At 37.7% G+C, this 23812-nt stretch overlaps 1 protein-coding gene across 3 annotated transcripts in view; it reads right to left on the bottom strand.

Annotated features, from left to right (window-relative positions):
• Window positions 1-434: 434 nt before the first annotated feature.
• Window positions 435-23812, bottom strand: part of THSD4 (thrombospondin type 1 domain containing 4) — a 333359-nt gene continuing 309981 nt past the window's right edge. For all 3 annotated transcript variants that reach the window (XM_030015385.2, XM_030015386.2, XM_030015389.2), the window contains 4 exons: window positions 14430-14603; window positions 11000-11179; window positions 8037-8181; window positions 435-6632 (listed from right to left, as the gene is read on the bottom strand). In XM_030015385.2, coding sequence (XP_029871245.1) covers window positions 6490-6632; window positions 8037-8181; window positions 11000-11179; window positions 14430-14603 — 642 coding nt within the window. In that variant the 3' untranslated portion in view covers window positions 435-6489. The remainder of the gene's footprint in view (window positions 6633-8036; window positions 8182-10999; window positions 11180-14429; window positions 14604-23812) is intronic.

Below are 23812 nucleotides of genomic sequence, written 5' to 3'. Positions count from 1 at the left end.
TGCTGCTGCTCCAGGGGGTTTATGTCCCACTTCCCAAAAATACAAACCAATTCCTTTGGCGAGCCTGCGTGGGGAAGTGCCAGAGCTTCGTCCTGCAATCTCACCCTACAGTTATACGAGGGAATATACTGGGGGCAAACCTGCACAGGGAATGAACAGCCCTGACAGAGCACCAGGAAATGGCCGCCTCTCCCCAGTGTCGTACGCGTGGTTATCTTCGGGGCAGTCTATCGGGATGTTGCTATCGCTTCTGCAAGGCTGTAACGCAGGTTATGCAGCCTTTTGCGACATCATTATATTTTGCCCACTCCTAAATCTGAGTAAGGATTCCCTTAGTGTGTTATACTCTTGTTGATGCCTGTACTTAATCCTCAAGAAACTCTAGAAGAACAAATCAAGCAAATAAGAAATAAATCATGTCACATAAATTAATCTTGAATTACTTTATTTTTCACAATAACAAAAAATAAATTAGTCATAAACAAAAATAGTTAACATTTTTTCATCAAAGAGAAAATGTATACAATATGAAAAGGATGCTGTACAGTTCTGGTTCAGGTGCATTGCCATGGATACATATTCCTGAACGAGTCAGAAAGCAATTTGCCTACACTCTCCCCCTTTAATTCACTCAAGGAATTGGCTAATCAGAAAGTTTAGAAAATTGTATTATGGATTTACAGTATGACATATATACAAAAATATATATGTAATACCTGTGCTATAAAATTCCCTAAAAAGCTGGGTTAGTATAATGAAAGAGCTGGACAAAATTTGAATGGTATATGTAAATAAATACATATTAGGTCCCTTTTAATAAAAAATCTGCCTATTCTAAATATTTGAAATATTTTGGTGCAGTGGCTTGTTCCATAGACACAGCTCAGAATTACATATTTCCCATAGACATCTTGTATTTACAAATAACGACAAAATAAGTTATAATAAAGTATATCCTTCTGCCAAAATCAATTACGAGGGTCAAGTAGACAATTTTATACATATTAAAAAAGTTAGGGTTTCTTTTGTCTCCATTCCTTCCTGATCCTCTACGTAGATCCTGAGTGACTACAATGGGACTTCACAAGCTCCTACGTACCCAACCCCTGCCAAGGCCACTGGTCTCACGAGACCCAAACACACCATGGACAAAACAGTTCAGGGCAAGTAGCAATGACAGACTGTCGCTGGAAGATCAATGATTTCTTAAAATTAAGCTCCCCTCCTCTCCAGATATAGTGGTAGATATCTATAAACCATTATGGTAAATAGGGATATAGAAGATTGGGAACTCACGTTCTTAAAATCGTCTGGTTGCTAAAAGCTGAGAAGCAAAGAGCTGAGTTCAGGTCTGGTGTGAGTTCTCCTAAATGGAATTTTCCCCCTTTCACCAGGTCTGAATTTCACCCACACTACTGAGAGGTAATAATGATGACAAGTTTGCTTTAAAATATATTGAAAATGCTTAGTGGATGATTTTTCATTTCTGATATAGAAATAATTATTTTACTCCATTTTCTAAACAACAGCTAATGTATCCCCCCCCCAAACACACTCTGTAAGCTTAGGAATAAAGGAAGTTTTCTTTTCAGTGTTCAAAATTTCATGTTTTGCGTTCCAGTTACAGACATGTACATGAATTATCTGCCCAACAGACAGAACAGCTCTTAAGAAGCTGAAGACACTAAGTGTAAGTCTCAAGAAAACCAGGGAGACACACAGTTTTTCCTTTCTGAGTGTGAAGAGGATAATTTTCTTTTTTTATGCAATGGATGTTAGATGTGAGAATGAAGGGCCACTACATACTTCAATAGCTGTTCAATCACAGGTTCATTGCACAGGAATTAATTCAGTAGGTACTTTAATACTATGCATTTAAAACTAGCCAACATGGAGACACACACACACACACAAAAATATCACTGGACTGGCAGGAATATAGCTCTCTTAATACCTGGGCTTATTTCTAACACAGATTCTTACCAACCAAATGGCCAGTTCATGATTTTGAGTGATTCTGGCAAAATTGAATATTGTCATCCAAAGGACAAAAGGAGGGAGGTGAGATAAGAGGAGGACACTTGTAGGTGTAAAAGGGAGACACATCAGCATGAGGATGAAGAAAAGCAAAGCCCCGGAAAGCACATTTTACTACTTACGGTGGTATAAAGAGTGGAAGCAAAGTATTTCCTTCAGGAAGGCATAACCTCCCCTTTACTAGCCATAAGCTGTTTCCAGCACCTACCTCCTTCCTCCCTCAGTGGTGACCATTGGTGCCTTCCAGGACTCAGACGTAAGACAAGTAAGTAGCAAGGTCCTGGCAATACTGCTGCCCCATGTGGTCTTCTGTTCTATGAGTGTCATGTACCTGAGTCACAGCTACACTGACCACTTCTATCAAGTCTATGAACAAGTAACCTAAAATATGCCTTTGCATTAACATGTCATTAACTTAACATGCTCTGCAACACATTGCTTTTTTTCTGTATAAAAGAACCAAACTCTGAACTACACCATATTGTCATGAAAGTGGGCTCTAACCAACAGCATTAATGTTAAACACTGCTTTATTCATACAGAAAGCTCTCCATTTGCTGAAGTATTGGGGAAAAAAAGAAAATAGATTATGTGTGTAATGAGGAAGACACTAGTTCCCTGTGCAGGGATACTGAGGTAGTCCTGCATCGAGCCAGTGGGCATACACTACAGCTGGACTTCAAGGGTAGCAGGCTTGCAAGAACACCCATCTCCTGCACTGCACTCCCCAGCACTTGACTGCCTGCTAACAAGCCCTTTTCTAATTCAGAGCCCTAGGGACTGAAGGTCAGAGACGCTAATGCAAATATTAACTCTGTCTCATTGCTGGCCAAGTCAGACAAAGGTCATTCTCACAGGAGCAACCCTCATGCTTCCACGCCATCATCTTCAGTTTTCTCAGCTAGTGAGAGAAAGGGAGAACTCCATGAATTCAGTGCTGCTAGTAAGGGCTCTCAAACTTGGCATCCAAGTGCTATACTCAATTCAACCTACATATGCTTGGATCTGACATTGCGCAGGAGCTAGCAAACCCTGATGGACCCTTGAAAACTTGATGAACAACTGCACCAGCAGTCCTCAATTCCAGAAGGAAAGTACTTTGAGACACACAGCCTGCTCTGGATCAAGCCCATTTTGGCCAGCTGCACGTCTGCAAGACATGAAAGGTGTATGCTGATTTTACCCCTATAAGCACTTAGGCTGCTTAGACTCTTTAAATCAACAATCTACAGCAATCTTCCTACACTTACTCTGGTCTTACTGGATTGTGTAAGGTGAAAATCTTTAAGGCAAGGAAGCATTTTTTTCCATCATTCTGCAGGCTTTTGACCAATGTTAAAATATCAGAAAAAGAAATTAAAGCATTCAAACTCAGAAGCCTGCATTATTTCTTACTTACATTGGTTCTACACCTGCCCTAAGTCTACTCCATTCATTAAGGCCACCCCTCTGATTTACAGTGAAAGTAAAATCAGGCCCTTTGCAGGCATCATCCTAAACTGGTGCACTGCTCTATTAAAACAAACACTTCCTATAGTCACAATTTCAAAAGTGCACTTTGTGTGATGGTGAAATCTTAGCATAGCACTTACTTTGTGTAGATAATCTTAGTACACTGAAGTGCTGAAAAGAAGAGTTCATTACTTCATCTTGCAGGAACAACTATTTTGATTATGCTGACACAAAAGAAGAGATGATAAATGATTAAGTTCAGCAACATTCTGGCAGTTTCCTTATCATTAGATGTTTAATTAGATGAATCGATCTTTTTTGTTTTATCTGGTACACCTGAAAACTGTCCCTTTACTAAAGTACAATTTGTATAACCATAACTCACTGCGTTCAATTCACAAAGCTGTATACCTATATATAGGCGTAATACAGGGTTATATTGCTATGTGTATGTATATATTCTTTGATATTTAGCTCCTTTAGTGGCAGCTTAATGGAGCCTACAAGATGATAATCTTTATAAAATAACCCAATGGCCATATATTCCAGAGCAGAATAACATATTTTATAAAAGACCAGGATCACCTGTCTATATGCTGAGTCACTGACTGTCTCACAGCCAAAAGTGTGTGCGAGCAGGTTATTTTCTATGAACTGATTGCAAACCTGATTACCTCTCTGCATTTCATTCGCCTTGTGGTTTTCAGAAAGCCTTTTTATGGAACAGGTATTTCCCTCAAGCTGACAGGATACACTTCCTTGGGACAAAAGAGACAACAGCAAAAATTATATACTTTATGTCAAGATTTGTTGCAATGAGATATCCAGATTAAAATCTGTATTTACAAATACTGGATTCCAGAGTTGTTTATACTGCACTTTCTCCATACCATTCTTTGGTCAAGAGTCTAAGGAATATAGTATGATCACAAATCTGTAAGTAATCTTCATGGGTAAATCTTCATAATGCAGGGGAATAGGATTGTGAAAGATTCATGAACTCAAATGAAAGGTTTTCTAATTAGCACTTCTGTTTCTAACAGCTTTATATCAATTGATTACAGTGAAAAAGCCCAAATCAAGGTGTACAGAAACAGCCAATGACATTATTAGTTTATAGTCACAAAGAGTAACTTCAAATTTTAGGGAAAACACTTCTTCATTTCACTTAGCCAAACGGTAGTAGTTCATCATGTCCGAATGTATTTTTCACAAGTGACTGAATCAAAAAAGCTAAGGTTTGTCTTAATCCAAGGCAGCTTTTAGCCTACAGGAATTCCACCTTCCGGTGGCTTCCAGCACATGAACTGATGTGACTAGTACCACACTCAGCAACCTTTGCCTCCCAGTGCCCCATTCTCTCTTCCACATCCTCTCCACCAAAGCAGTAAGAAGAAAAGAATACACAATGAGGCTCAAACATGGCTCTTCATCAGTAGCAGGACACCTTAATCACTGTTGTATCACATCAGTGGGAGTGACTTAACATAGATTATTAAAACTGTTTTTCAACTCAGACAACAGGCACCTTAGAAATAGATGCATAGTTGGGTATCACTAATTTACAAGCAATATGCTGTAATAAACAGCTGAATAAGCAGAGGTGTTCATTTTTTTCCCTCAGCCTTATTTACACATTTGAAAGACCTCTCAGGTAAAGGCTAGATAATGTGCAGATTCTGCAAAAGCTTTCATCTGCACTGCATAGCACATTCTATTTGCCTTTAGCAAGTCCCAAGGTTGAGTACAGTAATTGCAGAAATGAAAAATCACCACCTAAATTCAGCTCTAAGTCTGGAGTCTTTCTTGAGTAGTAGAAAAGGAGTGGTATGAACAGATCTGCGGGACGAAACATTGACTAAAAAAAGACAAGTATGTTGTAATAACTGATCAAAACCTGAAGAATGTCAATAGCTAAGATCTCCTTTTTACCGATACTCAGCTACTACACTCATACTGCTGCCTGATACTAAGAGTAACAGACTACTATAAAGCACAGAGGCCTGCATCCTTTGGTGGTCGTTTCAGAAACTGGTGACATAGCCAGACTAGGTCTGGACAAAGTACTTTGGTATGGTAGTTGTTAAGCAATAGTGCAGAGACAAGACATTAGGCAAGATACCAGTTCACTGAAATAACTGCCCTACAGGAAAGAGACCTTGCCAATGGCAACAACCACTTTTTTTATACCAGCAAAGGCTCTTCACCTTTCTGGTAAATCTGTCTCACTGACAGCTGCAGTTGTTAAAGACTTAAAAGGCTAGATACTAGTGGCACTCTGGTAGGTAATATATTTTAAAATCCATACAAAATTACAAAAGTGTAACTTCAAGAGTTTATGAATTAAATATAAAGGCACTTTTTGGCAGTCAAGCGTATATATGTTTGCTGCCTGAGGACAGGAAGTTAGTTCAAAGTACAACTGAGAGAGCTTAACAGTGACTCTAATTTATTATGAATGGACTGAAGTAATTAAAAATATACGTTCGAGTGCTAAGATAGTGATGATAAATGGGTCTTCAAGTGTCTGGTTCTTTGTGAAGTAATTTTTCTCATGTCCATGTTTCATTGATTTAGTCGTCTAATTTAAGGCAGTCCAAAATACCGAGTAAGAGTAAGCACTCAGAAAATAATGCAGCAGCTGCATCCATACTGGTCAAATATCTCCAGTAATTGCCTGTGATTGATTTAGTTTTCATTAATTTCACAATACTATGGCTGGTATGTTCTTTAAATAATTATCTGATGAGCAGGTGCAAAGAATAGTATCATTAAAAATTATTGCTTTAAAAAGATCATGGTTTCATAACAAACATTTTAAAGAAGTTAACTGCACGATAACTGTAACTGAAAGGGTGTGAGATTTAACCATAGTCTTGATGTACTCGGCAATATAAAAGAACATCTCTAAGAAGCTAAAACCTGCTGTAGTCAAAACAGTAACTCTGTTCAAGCTCCATCCAAAGACTGACATTGCCGCTTTAAGTTGAAGAGTATTTGTTATCTACGTCCTAGAAACCCCGACTGTCTGTTTGCCACGCGTGTACAGGACGCACAACAGGCTGTTTTGTAATAGGTGTAGACACAGAGCCGGGCCTGAACCACCACATTGCAATTGTAGTATTTATCTTTGCAGTTCTCATCTGTGGAGAAAAAGGGAGAGAGAAGAAACTGAAGAAAACAGTATTAGAGCAATAAATAACCAATCCCCTTTCTTTTTATCATGTAAAATCCCTTGGACCTGTATTTAAACATTCACTGTCAGGTTAGAATAGGCTACCTATGCAAATAAGTTAGATTATTCCGGATTCTCCACATTTAATATAAAGATAAATAAAACCGTGGAAGAAATGTACCTATCCCCATTCATACTGTTGTGGGTTGGGGGGGAAGGGGGGGTGTTGTTGCTGGTTTTTTTAAACACAAAATTTGTCTTGAATAAAGCTGATAGGAAAGTATTCTTCACTCAGGTACCCGTCCACTTCATTTTTAGCTTCCCAGGAAATAATCTCTTGTGGCAGTGTACAGATGGCACCAGAACCCGCAAATGTTATTTTCAAGTGCTGACGAATCTAAATACTGGAAAATAGTAAACCATCTCCCTCCTTACAAATGGTTTAAAATAACTAGATTAAAAAAGACAAAAGTTCATGTACTTAACATTTCCCATTTTTCTAAGCTGTTAGGATGTGGTCTGTTCACATTTTGAAGTTTTCCTTTACAACCAACAGGGTTAGGAATACTCTTTAAGTGACAACTACGATTTTCATATGATCATGTATGTAATCACAGAAACTGAGGTGTTAAGAAAAAGACTGAATGACAACAAAACTAATAACAGATGTAAAAATAAGCAATCCTGTACCAATCTGTTTTAAATAAAGAAATAACAGCACAAATACAATAAAAACTTTTTAAATAATATTGGTATACCTGGGTTTTTATATAGTTATCTTAAATTATGTTGAAGAATAATTCTCAAATGAAAATTGTTGTAGTTTGTAAAACTGGTTCTAAATACTTGCATCTTCCTTTCCCTAGTCATTCTCATTACTATTAAAATCAAGTCTGTATGAGATGAATGACTAATGCCAATGCCAAATTATGTATATGTGTATATTTACTATATATAAAAGGAAATTGCTTAATTGCCCTTAATGTCTTAGTTTAACGTTATTGGGTCTTACAGAACCTGTTACCAAATGCAGTATATCACACATGATCCTTTTTTTGTTTTAAAGACTGCCAAGAGAAACCTTTGAGAATGCAAAGAGGCTGCATAAAACCACCCTATATGTACCATTTTCACAGAAGCAGATTTCTCACATTCTCAGCAACTTTAAAAGTAAGCCAGTTCCTTACATGTTACAAGGAAAACGTTTTTCATCAGAAATGAAAACCTACTTTTACACCATAGAGAAGAGCTGTATTTTGTTTAAAAATAAAACCCTGAACTTGATAAAGAAAATTTACTCTAAAACCTCTGCAAAATTATTAAATACTTTCTCCACTAGATGGAGTTAAAACAGAAGCTTCCTCTTCCTTACCTATTTCAGGGATACAATCTTGTGTGTTACATGGTTCTTTTTCTTCAGGTTTAAGCTGTGGATCACACTGAGTACTGGCTGTCATGTCATCTGATAGACACCGTACCTCTCGAACCCGAAATCCTCCTTCACAGGATTTGGAACACTGGAACACAAAAGCTGAAGTTCATGAAGACCATATAAGATGTGCAAATACAAAAAGAAAAAAATGGGAACCTTGAAGCCAGACCCAGGTATTGCTGTAGTCTTTTATCAACTTCACCACTTCTGTTGTTTTTTGTTTTCCAACTATAAAGTCCTTAACATACAGGTGCAATTTCATTAAAGGTTCAAAAACATTTTTGACCACAGGGGCAACAACTGGACAAGTAAACATGGTAGACACTGCGCAACTGAAAGCATGCTAGAATATTTCCCTTTCTGAATTTATTAGTTAGCTTCTTGCTTGTCTAATTAGTCTTGTTCTTCTCTGATTATTTATACATATCTCCCAAATCTACTCTTTCCACAGCATTCATGTTTCTTACGTTAAGAACTTCCTGCACTGAACTTTACTACTTGACTGCACTACCCTCTTGCCTCCATTTACATACAATCAGGAATAATTTTAATTGTCTTTTTTCTAGCACTCAATTATTTTTCACTTCTTGCAGCACAACAATTTTACTAAGCATAGGTTTCTTTGAATTTCTAAAGAAAATATTTCCGTGCTCCTTCAAAGTCTGTTATGAAGCCAGAGACTTTTGTACTTGCTTGTCATGGTATTTTTAAAGCCAATTATTACACATTTCTGCCCATACTGAAGCAAATCCCCTGTTGACTTCAAGAATTTTGCCTGAGTGAGGTCTTTGAGATCTGGCTCACTGTCCAATTTGACCTAAATGCTCACAAACTTAATTAAACCTGTGTCATTTCTAATGATTAAAACCTTAATAGCCCCGAACTAGTAAGAATGTTTCCGTTCTGACTTTCTGGGCACAATTATTTCTTTTCCTAACATCGCAAAACCAACTTATCACTATCATAAAATCACATTGTAGCAAACTAACTAAAATATTCTCAATAATATATTCTTAAATTGCTCTTTCATCTTTATGTACAACCTTTCTCCACTTCAGAAAAGACATAGCCCCCTGGAGACAGTAATGGAACACTTGCGGTTTTTATGTAATTACTCATTACATGCCTGTATAGAATATTGTAATTATCCCACATCCGACAATAAGTTCAGGTTTGTAGAGATCTTAAGCACTTAAAATGGAACAAAGACAGAATTTAGATGTTACATACAACACACTACACAAAAGCCAGCATTCTGCATTAGCCAGCCATTTAATCTCCATGACTGAGAGGCCACGCCGTTTATACTAGGTTGTATAAAAAAGTCTGCTAAAGATATGAACTAGACAGTTTCAAAACCTAGTACAGGGGCTTTGAACCAGCTATTCTGCTCACAGCTAACCCCATAATCCTTTCTCTTCAGGTCTCACAGTAAGAAAGACCACATACTCTGTTGATAACAGTAACAATATCAGAAGGAGAATTGAAAAACACTTAGAGTATGATCTTGTGAAACCTCAGCTAGCATACGTATTTGTTCCTACAGTGAAGATGGTCACAAAGGCTTAGAACTTTAAGGATTCTTAGGAATTAGGGAGTTAAACAGTAACTAGGGATCTCTAAATAACTGTCAGATTCTGAGTCTTAGCACCTTGTTTCTTCTGTGCCTGCCAAAGAGAGCATTTAGTTTCACTTTCAGAAGGAATCTATCTGCCGCATTCTATGGATGCAGACAGCTGTATCTATTGTGGCTACACACCTGCAGGTTCACATTTGAAAATAGGTTTGCTAAAGAATTAGTTTAGGTTGAATAACTTAGCAAACAGCTCAGTAAAGAATCCAAAAAATTTCCAGCAACATGAAAGAACATACTTCAATCTACATGGCTTTATTATGAGCCTAACTTGGATGTTGTTTCCAAATAAACATCTATACCTACAATTAAGGAAGAAAAATCAGCATTCCCTTCAGCTGACTTATTTTGTTAAAACCATTCTACCTTCTTTTCTGCTTTCTAGTGCTGCCAGTAGGTGAGTCAAATAACTGAGCATTTAGTAAAAGGGAAAACCAAAATAATTTCTCTCTCATGTCATGTGGATGAGGTATTTCCAAAGGTTCCTGACTAAGGGAACTCAAACAGAAGGCACCTGAGGTGGTTCCACATTTCAGAGCTGTCATTCTGAATTTGATTTAAGGCTTAAGGAAAGGTGTAAGTTACTGCATTAGATATGATGTCATCTAAGTAGTTTTCACACCATTTTTCATTCCAAGATGACAACGGACTTTCTGATTTTCATTTAGGAGAAAAATGCTGATTTTTTGTAAAAATCCAGTAAGCTTTGTCAGGTATAGGAAATGATGGAAAGATAGATGAAACCAAAGGATTTTGTGGCACTGGTGAATGTAGCTTACCCACTTCCTGGGGAAACTGAAGATACATGAAGCTCTACAGTAAGTTTTCTCTCAGTAAAGTTTTAAGTATTAGAGTGAAGAGTTTACAGTAAAGTATTATGGTAAAACCGACTTTAAAAACCAAACACATCCCTCCTTCGTTATTAAATGCTCCCTAATTTTAATGAAACTAGAGGCCTGAGAAGAACTTCTAAGTGCACTACATAGTCTCATTAAGGGGCAAACCAACTTTATAGAACAGGAAGATTCTTGGAAGAAGAGATCAGTGATGAAAAGACAACTATGCAGTGTCTCCTTTTGGTCAAGATACTTCCTAACTTCCCTAAGTTCCACTGGGTATCAGAGAGCATGCGTTCTTTTTAGTATTGTTCCTGTGCAAGATTAAGTCAATGTCATGATTAACAGTTTTATCCAAATGGTGTTCCCTTTCAATATACATGGAAAAAGATGTATCAAACAAAACTAGATATAGAAAAGCGTGATAGACTTACTGTGCTCCATTCTGTATGAAACCACTTAGATCCACAGGGTTTGAGGTAGCAGGATTGCTGACTGGGAGGTTTTTCCAAATATGAACATTCGTAGGGGTTCAAAACATCAAAATTACCTTCAGTTTTCCTAACACAAATGACTTCTCTCTGTTGAGATCCACTGCCACATTCAGTAGAGCACTGTATCAGACAACAAAAAAAACATGGTGGAATTTGTTATTCTACTTATGTCCTTCAACTTGTTTCCAAAGTAACATGTTTCTCCACGTTATTTGTTTCTGAAATAGAACAACACACACATATACTTGCATTTTAAATGAATATTCAAACAGGAAAATTTGTAAAGTTTTGCTTATTCCCTATTCTTGGACACATATCTAGACACTAACATCAAAAATCCATTTCTTTTCCACATTCTTTCCTCAGTAAAATGAACTGTATCTTTCCTTCCATCACTGGCATATGTATGATTTAAAGAGAAAGGAAAAGGGTAAAGTATTCCTTAAGTTCCGACAGTAGGGTTTTTATCTCTCAGAACCAGAATAGTAGCCTAGATAAACCTTGGGTTATTTTTATGTAGTACTAACATAGTAGCCAGCAGTCCCAGTTAGGAACCAGGACAAGAAAATGCTGAAGGATATAGTAATGACTTAATTCATCAAGTGACTAATGACTATAAGGGTCAGGTACTACGTATTTAATTTTTAACCTTAAAAATGGTTACAGCAGCGTTGCGGTTTAACCCCAGCTGGTAACTAAGCACCATGCAGCCGCTCACTCACTTTGCCCCCACCCAGTGGGATGGGGGAGAGAATCAGAAAAAAAAAAGGTAAAACTCATGGGTTGAGCTAAGAACAGTTTAGTAGAACAGAAAGGAAGAAACTGATAATGATAATAACAATAATAAAATTACAATAATAATAATACAATAATTAGAATATATAAAACAAGTGATGCACAATGCAATTGCTCACCACCTGCCGACTGATGCCCAGTTAGTCCCCGAGTGGTGATCCCTCCCAGGCCAACTCCCTCCAGTTTATACACTGGGCATGACATCACACGGTACGGATATACCCCTTTGGCCAGTTTGGGTCAGCTGTCCTGGCTGTGTCCCCTCCCAACTTCTTGTGCCCCTCCAGCCTTCTTGCTGGCTGGGCACGAGAAGCTGAAAAACCCTTGACTTAGTCTAAACACTACTTAGCAACAACTGAAAACATGAGTGCGTTATCAACATTCTTCTCATACTGAACCCAAAACATAACACTATACCAGCTACTAGGAAGAAAATAACTCTCCCAGCCAAAACCAGGACAAGCAGTTAAAACTGTACTTCTCTGAACTTTTATTCCACGTGGTACCACAGACTCAAAACACATTTCTAATTATTTTAATGAAGAAGATGACATATGACTGTAAGTGTCAGGCTTTTGGAGAAACCTAAAAGTGTAGTTTTACCTGTAGCTACACAAAGAAACTGGTATTTATTTTTCTAATAAGAAGAAAAGCATAACTTACTTTCTCTGTAAACAGTGTTACTGCTTCTTGCTGAAGCAGGATTGTATGCACTGCACTGAACCTTTGAGGGTTATAAGGTTAGAGCACAGTTTTGCAGCTTTACAAACCCCGCATTCTGTCTGGTTTTTAGAAAATGCCTTGATCTGTCAGGGTGTTCTTTTCATGTTTGCAAGTATCTATCTGATACAGTGCTGGTTCCAGTTCTGAAAAGCAAATTTGACTCACATGGACTCTTACTACCCATTTAAAGGTTAAATACACACACAGTACTGTTCCTGGCACTTGTAAAAAGGTTTTTAGAAAATGATTCCAGCAACACATTGGTTTCTACGTTGCGTAAAGGACTATGATTTTCAAAGGATTTTTCTAGCCTAAACCAATCAAATGTTATTAAAAGTGGTGACTTTGTTTACATTTTGGGTGGAATTTATGATCCCTTTACCAGATACCCACAAAAACCTTGAGCTGAATGAAGAACCTTGAGATGAACCCACCCAAATAAATTCTACAGGAAATAACGTAACTGTGCTTCCTTTAACACTGAGCATCTCTGTCACTGCTCTCTTTTAATGGTTCATCCAAAAGACAGTATCTTAACATTCAGCCTTAGCTCTAGCAGAGTATAATACATAAGGTCATCCACCAGTGCTCCTTCCTGCTCTGGTCTACTGCCTGCTTTCATTTTGGTATTTAAAAGTCAGGATTTGCCTGTCAGATATTTCTTTTAGATAACATACAGCAAAGACTTTGTACCCTTGGTATGCATCAAACAATTCAATCTCATGCAAAGAAAGGTGAATTAGCTTAAAAGAACATGAAATTGTAAAGGATGGAAACTTTCTTATTCTCAACAGAATGGGGAGAGTTAGGATGACTTTACTGAATGCTTCTGTGGTAGCAAGAACGGATACAAAGTTCCTATTCACCTGCACTGAGTGGTGTGAGTAACCCAGATTTTATCTGTTATTAGAACTGCAGCTAAGTACGTTTTAAATCTGAATTTGTTATTTCTCTTACACAGTACAAATAATTATCACTTACACTTGAAAGCATTAGCATAGTAGTAGCCCTGTAATCTCCATCTCAGCTGTACCAGTTTAATTTTCAACTCCTTATCACCTGGAAGGATCTTGGAATCTGAAATGCAGTGAGTTAACAGCACAGCCCAGACACTTTTCCCTAAGAACTCCATGAAGTGCTGGTACCAGCAGTCCAAAAGGCTCTCTAGGCTGGATGAGAGCCTACACAAAGGGATGTAAATGTCTGGGCACCCGCTGACAGCTTCTGAAATGTCTTTGTTCCTGACAGCAGAAATGTTTATTTAGAAGAGAAGGACTATTGAGATGTGGATCAAGGGAAGAGTTTACCTTGAGGAAAGAGCATCAGGATACAGGCCACTACCCAAATTTTGTTCTTTTCATCTATTATCATGAATTTCAACACAACAGTACCGAAGCCAACTTTTGGGTTTAGCCATTGTTTTTTGTCTTATTTATCTTTTGGAAATTCCCTATATATATCCATATATCAATATATCTATCTCCCTGCAGATATGCATGATCACAAACGCTCTACTTTAAAAGGTGAGAATCTGTTGCTTTAGCATTCACCTGACTATGCTAAGCAGCTTTCTGTTATCTTTCATTTTATAAATACACCATGTCAGTAGATGAGAAATAAAAATGAAGGTACAGAGGAAGAGAAGAACAAAATCTAATTTTCATCGAAGTGAAAAACCAGCAGGTGCTGAAAAGTATTGAACATCAACTCAGCAAAATAGAGAAAAAAAAATCCAAATATTCCATAGAGATGTAGAAATACCTTACAGCACACATCTTCATTGCACAAAAATACATTTTTTAAATTAAAATACCAGCAGAAAATAAATACTTATGTTCGATATAGAGCTTACTTGTGTCCAGCCCCCAGCAAACCACTCCACTTTACCAGCACAGGGTCCATTATTACAGGGAGTCGTTTCAGAGGGTCTGTTATTGCCACAGCCTTCCAGAGGCAAACTGCTGACATGGTTTGTCATACAAACCACTGAACGCGTACGGACTCCATCACCACATTCCGCAGAACACTGGGGGGAAAAAGACAGAACACGTTCACTAGTCCATCCTCCAGACCACACAATGAAACAAGGAGAAGCAACAATCACGAAAAGTAAATGATTTATGCAAAGTCAATTATTTTTACTTGTAATTCAGCTGTAGCGAAGTATCTTACAGTTTCATACTTTTGAATACACTACAAGTAGTACCTGTCCTTTACAGTCACAAATGAAAGAAACTGAAGGATTAGGGAAGAAAGAAATCTGGCTTTTTATAGCTTTTAATTAGCTTTCTTCTCCTTCCTTCTTCCTGTCTGTAAATTCTTTCAGTTTTCATTTTATTCATCTTTTTGCATACCAATTAACAGATCTGAGAAGGGATAATTTCAATAAGCAGCTTTTCAGACAGTAGTCATATTTCAGCCTTTGCATTGTTCTAGGAGTTTCTGCTCTGACCATTCAAGCTGTCAGCCAGGTGAACTCTTACACTGGTTAAAAGGACAAGGCTAGGGCTGGGAAGACTCTGAGGGCTGTGGCATTGGTAGTAAAATGACTGCAAACTGCATCCTCGAACTTTTCCATATAATGAGCTGACAGAGTATGAGAGCACAATAAAGTAGAAAAAGAGAAAATTTTTTTGACAGGTGCTTTCAAAATCCTCAGCAAATAACTGTAACCACCACTAATTATTGCCCAGCCTGTTTCAACTGTAAGTTGTTAATTAGTTTTTTAGCAGAAGTGTTAATTAATTAGTGTTAATTAGCAGAAGAGGTGAATGTAGACCTTTATGTAAATTCAATGTTGCTTTCTAATTATATGACTTCCCAGTAACTAACATTCACCATTCTCAGATTTTCACTGCTAAATTCTGAAAGCTCTTAATAAATAGTGATATGCAGATATAGTATGCATGTCATCCATAAATAATGCAGGATAAATTCCACTTATGCTGTTACAGTTTGGTCATTTCATCTACTTCAGTGGGAAAGTCTCCAATATTCCACTGTTCTAGGCAGCATCAAACTATTGACATTTAAGAAACAGAAACATGCCAGGGAAATAATCAATTCTTGTGTTAGACTGGAGTTTTGTTGCTCAATTCTTTCTTAATCTTCCCTTTCTTTCTTTTGCTTTTAAAAGGCATTTGGCATTTCATGTCTAGACCATTAAAATAAAAAAAACCGCATGTGCAGCATGCTGAAAGATATGTGTATAATTGAATTTAAACAATTAAAAACAATTATATTACACATGCAAAGAAAACCACAAATAAGTATGTAGTATATGGGAGAAAAAGATGCATTTGATTGACATTTCAGATTTTATTCTTAACATACAATGTAATTAGTTAGGAGAAACTGTCTATTACTTCCACAATGAACAGTACATTCCTTGTGAATAAATGTAACTCTGTATTGGAATATTTTTTTACATTTTATTGAAAAAAAGTAAGAATGATTCAGAGAACTGGTAATGAGACACAGAGTTGACCAGTAGTTTGATTTGCCTCCCATCAGTAAAAATGTAAGGGTTCACATCCAGTAGTTCAACTACAGAACAGCAGATGCCATGATAGCACCGCTATTAATAACGGGATTAACTAATACAGTCATCCATCTTCTGCAAAGAGAGACCAGTGACTGAACGTACAGTTGGTTGCAAACTACTCTTCACCCACTTGCACTGAAGAATACTGGTTATTTGTGTGAAACATGCAGCCACGTTGTATTTATACCACAGATACAATATAGAAAAACATTTTTCCTATCAGCAAGTTAGCTTCTTTCACAAGATGTTCAAACAGAAGGGCAAAGCTTTACTGAAATGGAATCCCCAGAAAACTAAAAAAGCGATTCAACTTTTTACAAGTCATTTTTTTAACAAACAAAATACAATTTTGGTATAACTAGAAATTCAGAATTTAAAGAGATGCTTATGTACTCCACAGAAAAAGGAAAAAATTACTCATTTCAGTTTGAAATGGTTTCTTCCTCCATCTGCAAGATCAAATAATTAAGTTTCGCTTAAATGATGCCTGTAAGTAACATAATGAACCTTTTTTGTTGGTGGTGCACAACAAAAGTTTCCACTTTCACACAGATATGTAAAATATACTTAATCTCCTCAGCAAACCAGATCTGATGCCTAAAGAGGTCTTTTCAAAGTAAACTGGCAAAATCTTGACGTAAATTGTGCTAGTAGTGAGCATTTTCCCATTTATGTGAACTAAAACTAAACTAAACTAAACCCATTTCAAACAGTCCACTCCTAGGTAAACTGACTGTTTAACTGAGCCCCATAAGATGGCTACTTTTCAAATCCACTGTACAGAAATAAATTTTGTGGTTGTTCATATTTTATCCTCGGCAAGTATGTTCAATTATATTATGCATAGAGAACTATGCATATACTCTGCAAATACTTTTCTTATTTCTAACTAATTTTCATTTGACAATCTAATTTGCTTTTCTCCTTTGCAAGCCAGAGCTGGGAACAAGTTTAGTCTATAAAGTCATCCAGAAAATCTCCATAGTCTTATGTTTTAAATGATTATGCATGAACTAGGCTTACATATCAAATAACAAAGGAAATACCAAATGGGAAGGTATAGGTTGTCCCACCCTCTGCTGCAAGATTTTACTACAGATTAACTACCCTCAAAGGATTTACACAGCAAACTTAAACCTGAATGTTTCTGCATTAAGTATTTGGTTTTTCATGTTTTTTTCTTCCTTTCAGTAAAAATCTTCCATGTGAAAGCCATGATTTCCAAAGCCCAAGGCAGAGAATAGGGAGTGTTTGGATAATGAATCCTCTCCCTTTGGTTTTCACAACTGACACACCCACTACTTTCAATTCTGTGCCATTGATTTGTTGCATTAAATACATAGTAACTGCCATAACATAACATTGTATGGCATGAGGAACTTCCACAAGCTGCAACTTCTCTGTTCTGGTCCTATTATTAAAGATATTTTGTTTCACTGTCTTGTTTTAATTGGCAGAAATTCCTCAGAAACCTTAGTCTGTGGAACACCCTCCCTAGATTTAAGGAGTCTGCCATTTCTCCTTTTCCTGAGGTCCTTCCCTCATGAGTTCAGTTTCAGAAGCTTTCCATTCCCATTAAAAACTAAAAATAAAAAAACACCCCTAATCCAGTGCTCCGATAGTTGTCAGAAAACAACTGTAACAGCGGTGCAGGAAAATAAGGCTAGTTCCTGCAAACTTGGAAAACTGCAAGTGGAAGCCTGAATTTTTGTCACAGCCACAGGGCATGGTAGAGCAAAAAACCTCTTTTTAACAGTGCCAGTTCCCTTTCACTAATGGCCAGCCCTACTCATTACCCTCAACTGGGGCAACAGACCACAAGAAAGAGGCAGCAGGAAATCTACCAGAACTCCAGAGTCCTTTCTCCCAGGTCTCAGCATCATTGCTAGCCTTAATTAAATTTTTAAACAACAACCAATTGAGTTCTGGTAAAACATCCCCATTTGTGCAGGATTTCTGTCTACCACACTTCAACCTTCATCATCTTAATTACTCTCCACAAGATAGTAAAGTTTTTTATGAATCATCCCCCTCATGTTACACTACTGCAAAAAATAAAAATGAAGATCTATATTTGAAACACATTCATGACACCCTTTAGCATTATTTGACCTATTCTGACAAAATCCCTTTCAGAAGGGATTTTAGAGGGATTATATAACCTTTGTTTTCCCAGTAATAAACTAAGAATTGTATTTCAGAACCTCACTTCTGCTGCAGTTCCAAGACTAGGAGCAGATTTTCAAAGGACATAAAACTGTTGAGAGCAGCCTTGATTTGTAAAAAAAAAAGTGAAAAAAAAGTGGGGGTGGGGGGGAGAATGTAGTCAGAAACACAGAAATATCCTTATGTATTGCCAAAACACTTTCTGATATCTGGATTTAAACTACTTCCCTTTAGAGTGCATCTATGCATACAGTAGGTACTGGATCAGAAGTCAAACTACCCCTGTATTTAGTCTAGCAGATCCATGGTACACTTCGAAGGTAACAAAAGTTTTGAAATATGGTCTTAGAATTTTTGGACGCTTCAGCTGGATCATGATTGCTTCTACATACGCACTGTTACTTTCTTTACATGTAATTGCTAACACTGTTGGTACTTAGATATTACTCACGCTCTCTGAAGTAACATTAGGGAACGGACTTCTTCACTATTCTGGCTCACACAACAAATAAGCATCGCTTCCCTTGGGAGCTGTAAGGACTTCTCAGGGCCTGAGTGCACCAATATGCCTTACTGGCCCTGACCAGTCCCACCTGGGGCCTCTGCCCACACGCCTGCCCATGGCCTCCATTTAACCTCAGCCCTGGCCCATCAGTCCCCGCTTGAGCTTTATCAGAGATGTGCCTGTCCCCAGCCACAGCCTGGGCACGGGCCTTGCTGATCCCTCACCCTTGGGCTCACTTCCCACCTTGACCTCGACCCTGCCTCATCACCGTGGACCTGCCCCAGGATCACTGGGCTGTGTCTAACCCTGGCTACTGGCACTCAACCCGAGCTGTGGATTGATTTCCCAGCTTGACCTTGGACCTGCCTCATCGCCGTGATCTTGCCTGATAACCTGGACTCTCATTTGCCCCTGCCCTGCGGACCTAACCGGGATACTCTGGTCCCTAGCTGGCGAGGTTCCTCCCTGCCATGCAGACTTTTATATGCTAATTGTCATCTCAAGCAGCTGAATTGTGACAAGGAGGGACCAGGTCTACAGAAGGAAACAGGAATCTCTGCAGGTCCTGGCAGCCCTTCTATCAATGACTCCTTCAAAACTCTCCTGGTTATATGTTTCATTGGAAATCATGAAGTGAGTTACCAATTTATACACAAAGAATGCAAAACTTGTACTTCCATATGATTCCCACATGAAATCAATGGAAAGGGGTATTTTACCTTGTTTTCATTTTTACTGAAAATAAACAGCGATAATCAAAAATAACGAAACACCTGCACAAGCTCTGTGGTGGTCTCTTTCCCCTTGGTTTTTTTCAGGATCTAGGAGATTTTATGTGAGCTATCCAGATTTAAATAAAAAACAGTGAAAGAAGAGTGTGAGCTACAATATTCATTGGTGGTTCCATATTTGAGTGGTCAACAAACCCACTTGTACCTGTTAGGTAATGCTTTAGGATTGTGAGGAATAAAGCATTGATTTTTACGAAGCATGCTACAGTTCTCTAATGGAGGATCTTACAGAAGCATTGCCGTTACTCCTTTTAATGAAGAGTGAAATCCAGAGCATGCATTTGATCTGTTTTGATTTTGTTCCCTGATGTGCAGCATTTTTTCTTTCTTCCCAAGATTTTATTTTGGCCTCAGAATCTCATTAACATCTAAGAATTGTTTGTATTTTGGCTTCTTTTCTAAGTGTGCTCTAAACATAAAATGAGAAACAAATGAACAGAGGAGATGGCAATGAGGAATAAACAAAAATGCAAGAGGGGAATGCTCCAGTTAGCTGGAAGGAAACACCCATGAGTCTCCCCTTGCTGTAAATCAGGAGAATGCAGTTTCCTATTCTGACCCATTGGAGAAGTAAACTTTCCAGCAACTAGAGCTGTCAAAGAATCAGTCATGTAAAATGTTTGCAAGAATCTTATCTGCTCCCATCAATCCAATTTTGTTGCTAACTTCAGTAAGGTTCACCAGCTTTACTCTACTGATTAATGGATGCAGTTTGGTGGAACTCTACCTTTTTAATGCAGCATAACATCTTAAGAGAATTATGAGACAGGAAGCCATCTTTCTACAAACGCACGGAAAAATATCACAAAAGTTTGTCCAGACTCTCTATAATCAAAAGGGGTTTAAGATCATGTAGAAGACAAAGCCATGAAACTTAAGTTAATTCTCTTATTTATACTCAAGATAGAATAATAAATGTAAAGACAGTCACATACAAAGTAAGATGAGTCTCACTTTGCTGCTAGAGACTTTTAACCTGTAATCTTTCCCAATGAAGTGAGTAAAAATTTCTGTTTCTCTCAGGATTGAGCCTGGCAGATACCAGAATATATGTTTAGATCTACTTCAAAGACAAAGAGCAGAGCATATACTTTTCAGAAAATAAGGGTTTGTTTCTTAAGGATGAATTGCTTTCCTTCCTTCCGTTACTGTTCCACCAGTGTGCGCACGGTAGCTATACAACTCATGAGCTTTGCAGGTAAAAGCGTGTGTGTGTAACATACATACAATAGACTCTGATACCTGTTTATCAAAATAGCTCAGATCAATAACTGTATTGTTTTAGGAACATGGAGGCTTTTTTTAATTACTTAGGATTAATTATATGTATAAAGAATCAGTCTGTGCAGTAACTGAATCCAAGAAGGTCAATGCCATGGTGGGGAAACAGGTGGGCCATAAAATACATAAATATATGTTGTGGGAAAACAAGACAGGAGAACATGGCGAGAAGGCAGCCAAGTGTTATTTATGGAGTAAACCTACATATAGCCCACCCTGGGAAGGAGACACAACTACAAACAACTCTGTATATACCCTGCAGGTTTTTAAGCGCACATATGTTGTATTGCAGAAGCTGTATTTAGGGAAATTTAATGATATAATCTTCCAGTTCAGAACCACAGAAACCATTAATGAAAATGAAGGCAACTAACACGATTTTGCATCAATTAAAACTTTGCAAGGTTTCAGTAAAATAAGAAAACCCCAAATCTTTCCACCAATCCTAAATTAGATCCTGTCCTTTTCTTAAAACTCAGCTGTGACTATTCATCTCTTTCTCTCCCTAGGTTAAAGAATACCCTTGTCAAATTCTGCACAAATATATATCACAGTTATCAAATCCTGAAATTTAACATCTGTTGGCAGCAAAGACAATTGTAATTTTTATGTTACTGTGCTTTTTCGCTAATTAACCAAAGCTATACTGTAATGCCCCATGCATCACATAAATCCGGACATGGAAGTTTGATATATCCCTTGCTGAAAGAGAAAGTGTGTGCCTAACTGATCTCTGACAGGCCTCTGGAAATCTGTACTTGCTGATGTGCAACAGTACACATTAAGTGTTTGCAAAATGGGTTCAGAAAAGTACAGGCCAGGCCTTCTCTTATGGCTGTAACCAAGTTTGAACTCAACCATTTCAAAGTTCCAACGTTCTCAAAAGTTATGATAAGTTCTTTTACCTCTTATTTCCAGCCACGGCTGAAATGTCAAAATACAATGGGAAAGACTGTTCCGTGGTATTTCCAGCTGGGACCTGAAGTAGGCATGTAATAAATCTCACAAAGAACGTCTGTTCTTGTGAGATTTCCACCACAGTTTTGCAGACTCAAGAGGTTTGAATAAGCTTTCTTTAAGCATTTGAACTTTTGGCTGCTTATCTGAACCATTTGTGGCTGCCCATCGCTGATCTATGCTTATTGCTGAAGTGTGGCTTGGCTTAAAGTACTTTTTAAAGAATTGTTTGGGGAAATCACACATGCAAAATCCATACACCTGGGAATGCCCATTTCCATTCCATGACAGAATTCTCCTTTCGTCTTTCAATAGAAACACACTCCTCTACAGAGAGAGACTTCTGACCCTAAAAACCAGCCCCTGAAAGGCACAATAAGAAAGCTAATGGCTAAAGCCCTGACTTTGCAAAGCTGTTGACTACTCCTATATTCCACTGACTTCCACTGGAATCACTGCCACTAAACATCTCTGAACATCCGAGTTATAAGGTATGTGTGAACCTCAGAAGATTCTGCACATTCTAGCCCAAATTTATGTTCTTCCCAAAATAAGCTGTTCCTTCCATTCTCTTTGTGAATTTAACTCCAAACCCACTGCTGGCAGAAGTGATGGTGAATAATGCCAACTACAGTAGCAAGCATTTGGAAGAAATTAATTTGTACACTTACATAAGCTGAGAAGGTAACAAAATCCATTCTTTATTCTCTGACCCTAAAACGTTTGTGGTAAGAAAAAACTCCAACATTTTCCACATTACCTGCTTCACTTTTATGTCTCATTTAATACATATAAATAAGCATAATAACATTCTACAGTCATAACCTTCAGCTACAAAAACTAATTCTGCAGAGGACAAAGTATCAATGTAGAATAATGAAGAAAACACTGATGCTAGAGTCTTCACTGGAATGTAGGTGCTTTATGTGGTGGAACTGCACTGATAGTAGCTGGGCCAGCTTTTTCAAGAAAGATGTCTTTGAGGGCATCTCATTTTTCTCTCTTACTTGTAAAACACCACTTTAATAGCACTGTACAAAGAACAGGTCTACAAGCTAAAAAAAAAGAAAAAAAGGCACTGTCATTTCCCCTACAGCAAAAACTTCACCACTGCACTAATACCTGTACTTTACGTGGTAACTTTCTGTCCACGCTATGCCAGAGCGTACACTGAGTGAATAATAACTGAAAAAAAAGTTCCAATGACAACCACAAAGATTTATTAGTGTATAATTTTTTTTTCTTCATAAAATCTATTTGAGTTGTCTGGAGGCTGATCATTTTGCAGGCCTTTAATTGTAGCAAGCGTCTGATCAGCCTTTTTAAAATTATGTGACATACCAGATACCTGTACTACTTGTGAAGTTCCTCCTCATTCTCTGCACCTAAAACGTGGAAAATCTTCTGAGTGTCCAAACTAATGCATAACCTATGAGCCAGACATTCCTAGCTTTCTGAGATACTACCACAAAATGATCTAAATAATGAATCCGTGAAGTTATGAATGTAATCTTACAGCTTCAATGATAAATTATACTATTTGCCTGCCAAAACAACCAGTCAAAGAAAAGGGAAATGCAATCAGGATTTTACAGATTGAAGGCTCAACTCGTCTATGGATGAAATTGGTACGCCAGCATCCACAAGAGGGACCAAAATACCAGGCTTTTCTTGGCCCATGTTTGTAAGCCTTTTAACGAAAGCATGTAAGTATCACTACTGAACAACAACTCTGAGCCCAATCACGAAACAAGGTAAATCACCACTGGTTTAATTGCTTTCATGTGGAGAATCTGACTCATTAGAATAAAAAAACCCATCCATGTTCACAAAGTACAAAAGCCTGAATCAACCTTGCCTGAGCTGATGAAGTTGTTCCCCTCTTTTCACAGCTATAGGATAACGTCCTGAACTTAAACCCAGACATCAGGCCTCAAACTTCCATCCCTTAAAAAAACAGTAGGGAAACTTTTAGAGTCTGAATCTTGAGA

The sequence above is a fragment of the Aquila chrysaetos genome, chromosome 5 (genome assembly GCF_900496995.4).
Source record: "Aquila chrysaetos chrysaetos chromosome 5, bAquChr1.4, whole genome shotgun sequence".
Taxonomy (NCBI): domain Eukaryota; kingdom Metazoa; phylum Chordata; class Aves; order Accipitriformes; family Accipitridae; genus Aquila; species Aquila chrysaetos.
Note: the sequence above shows the minus strand (reverse complement) of the source record. Positions and strands in the feature narration are given on the sequence as shown.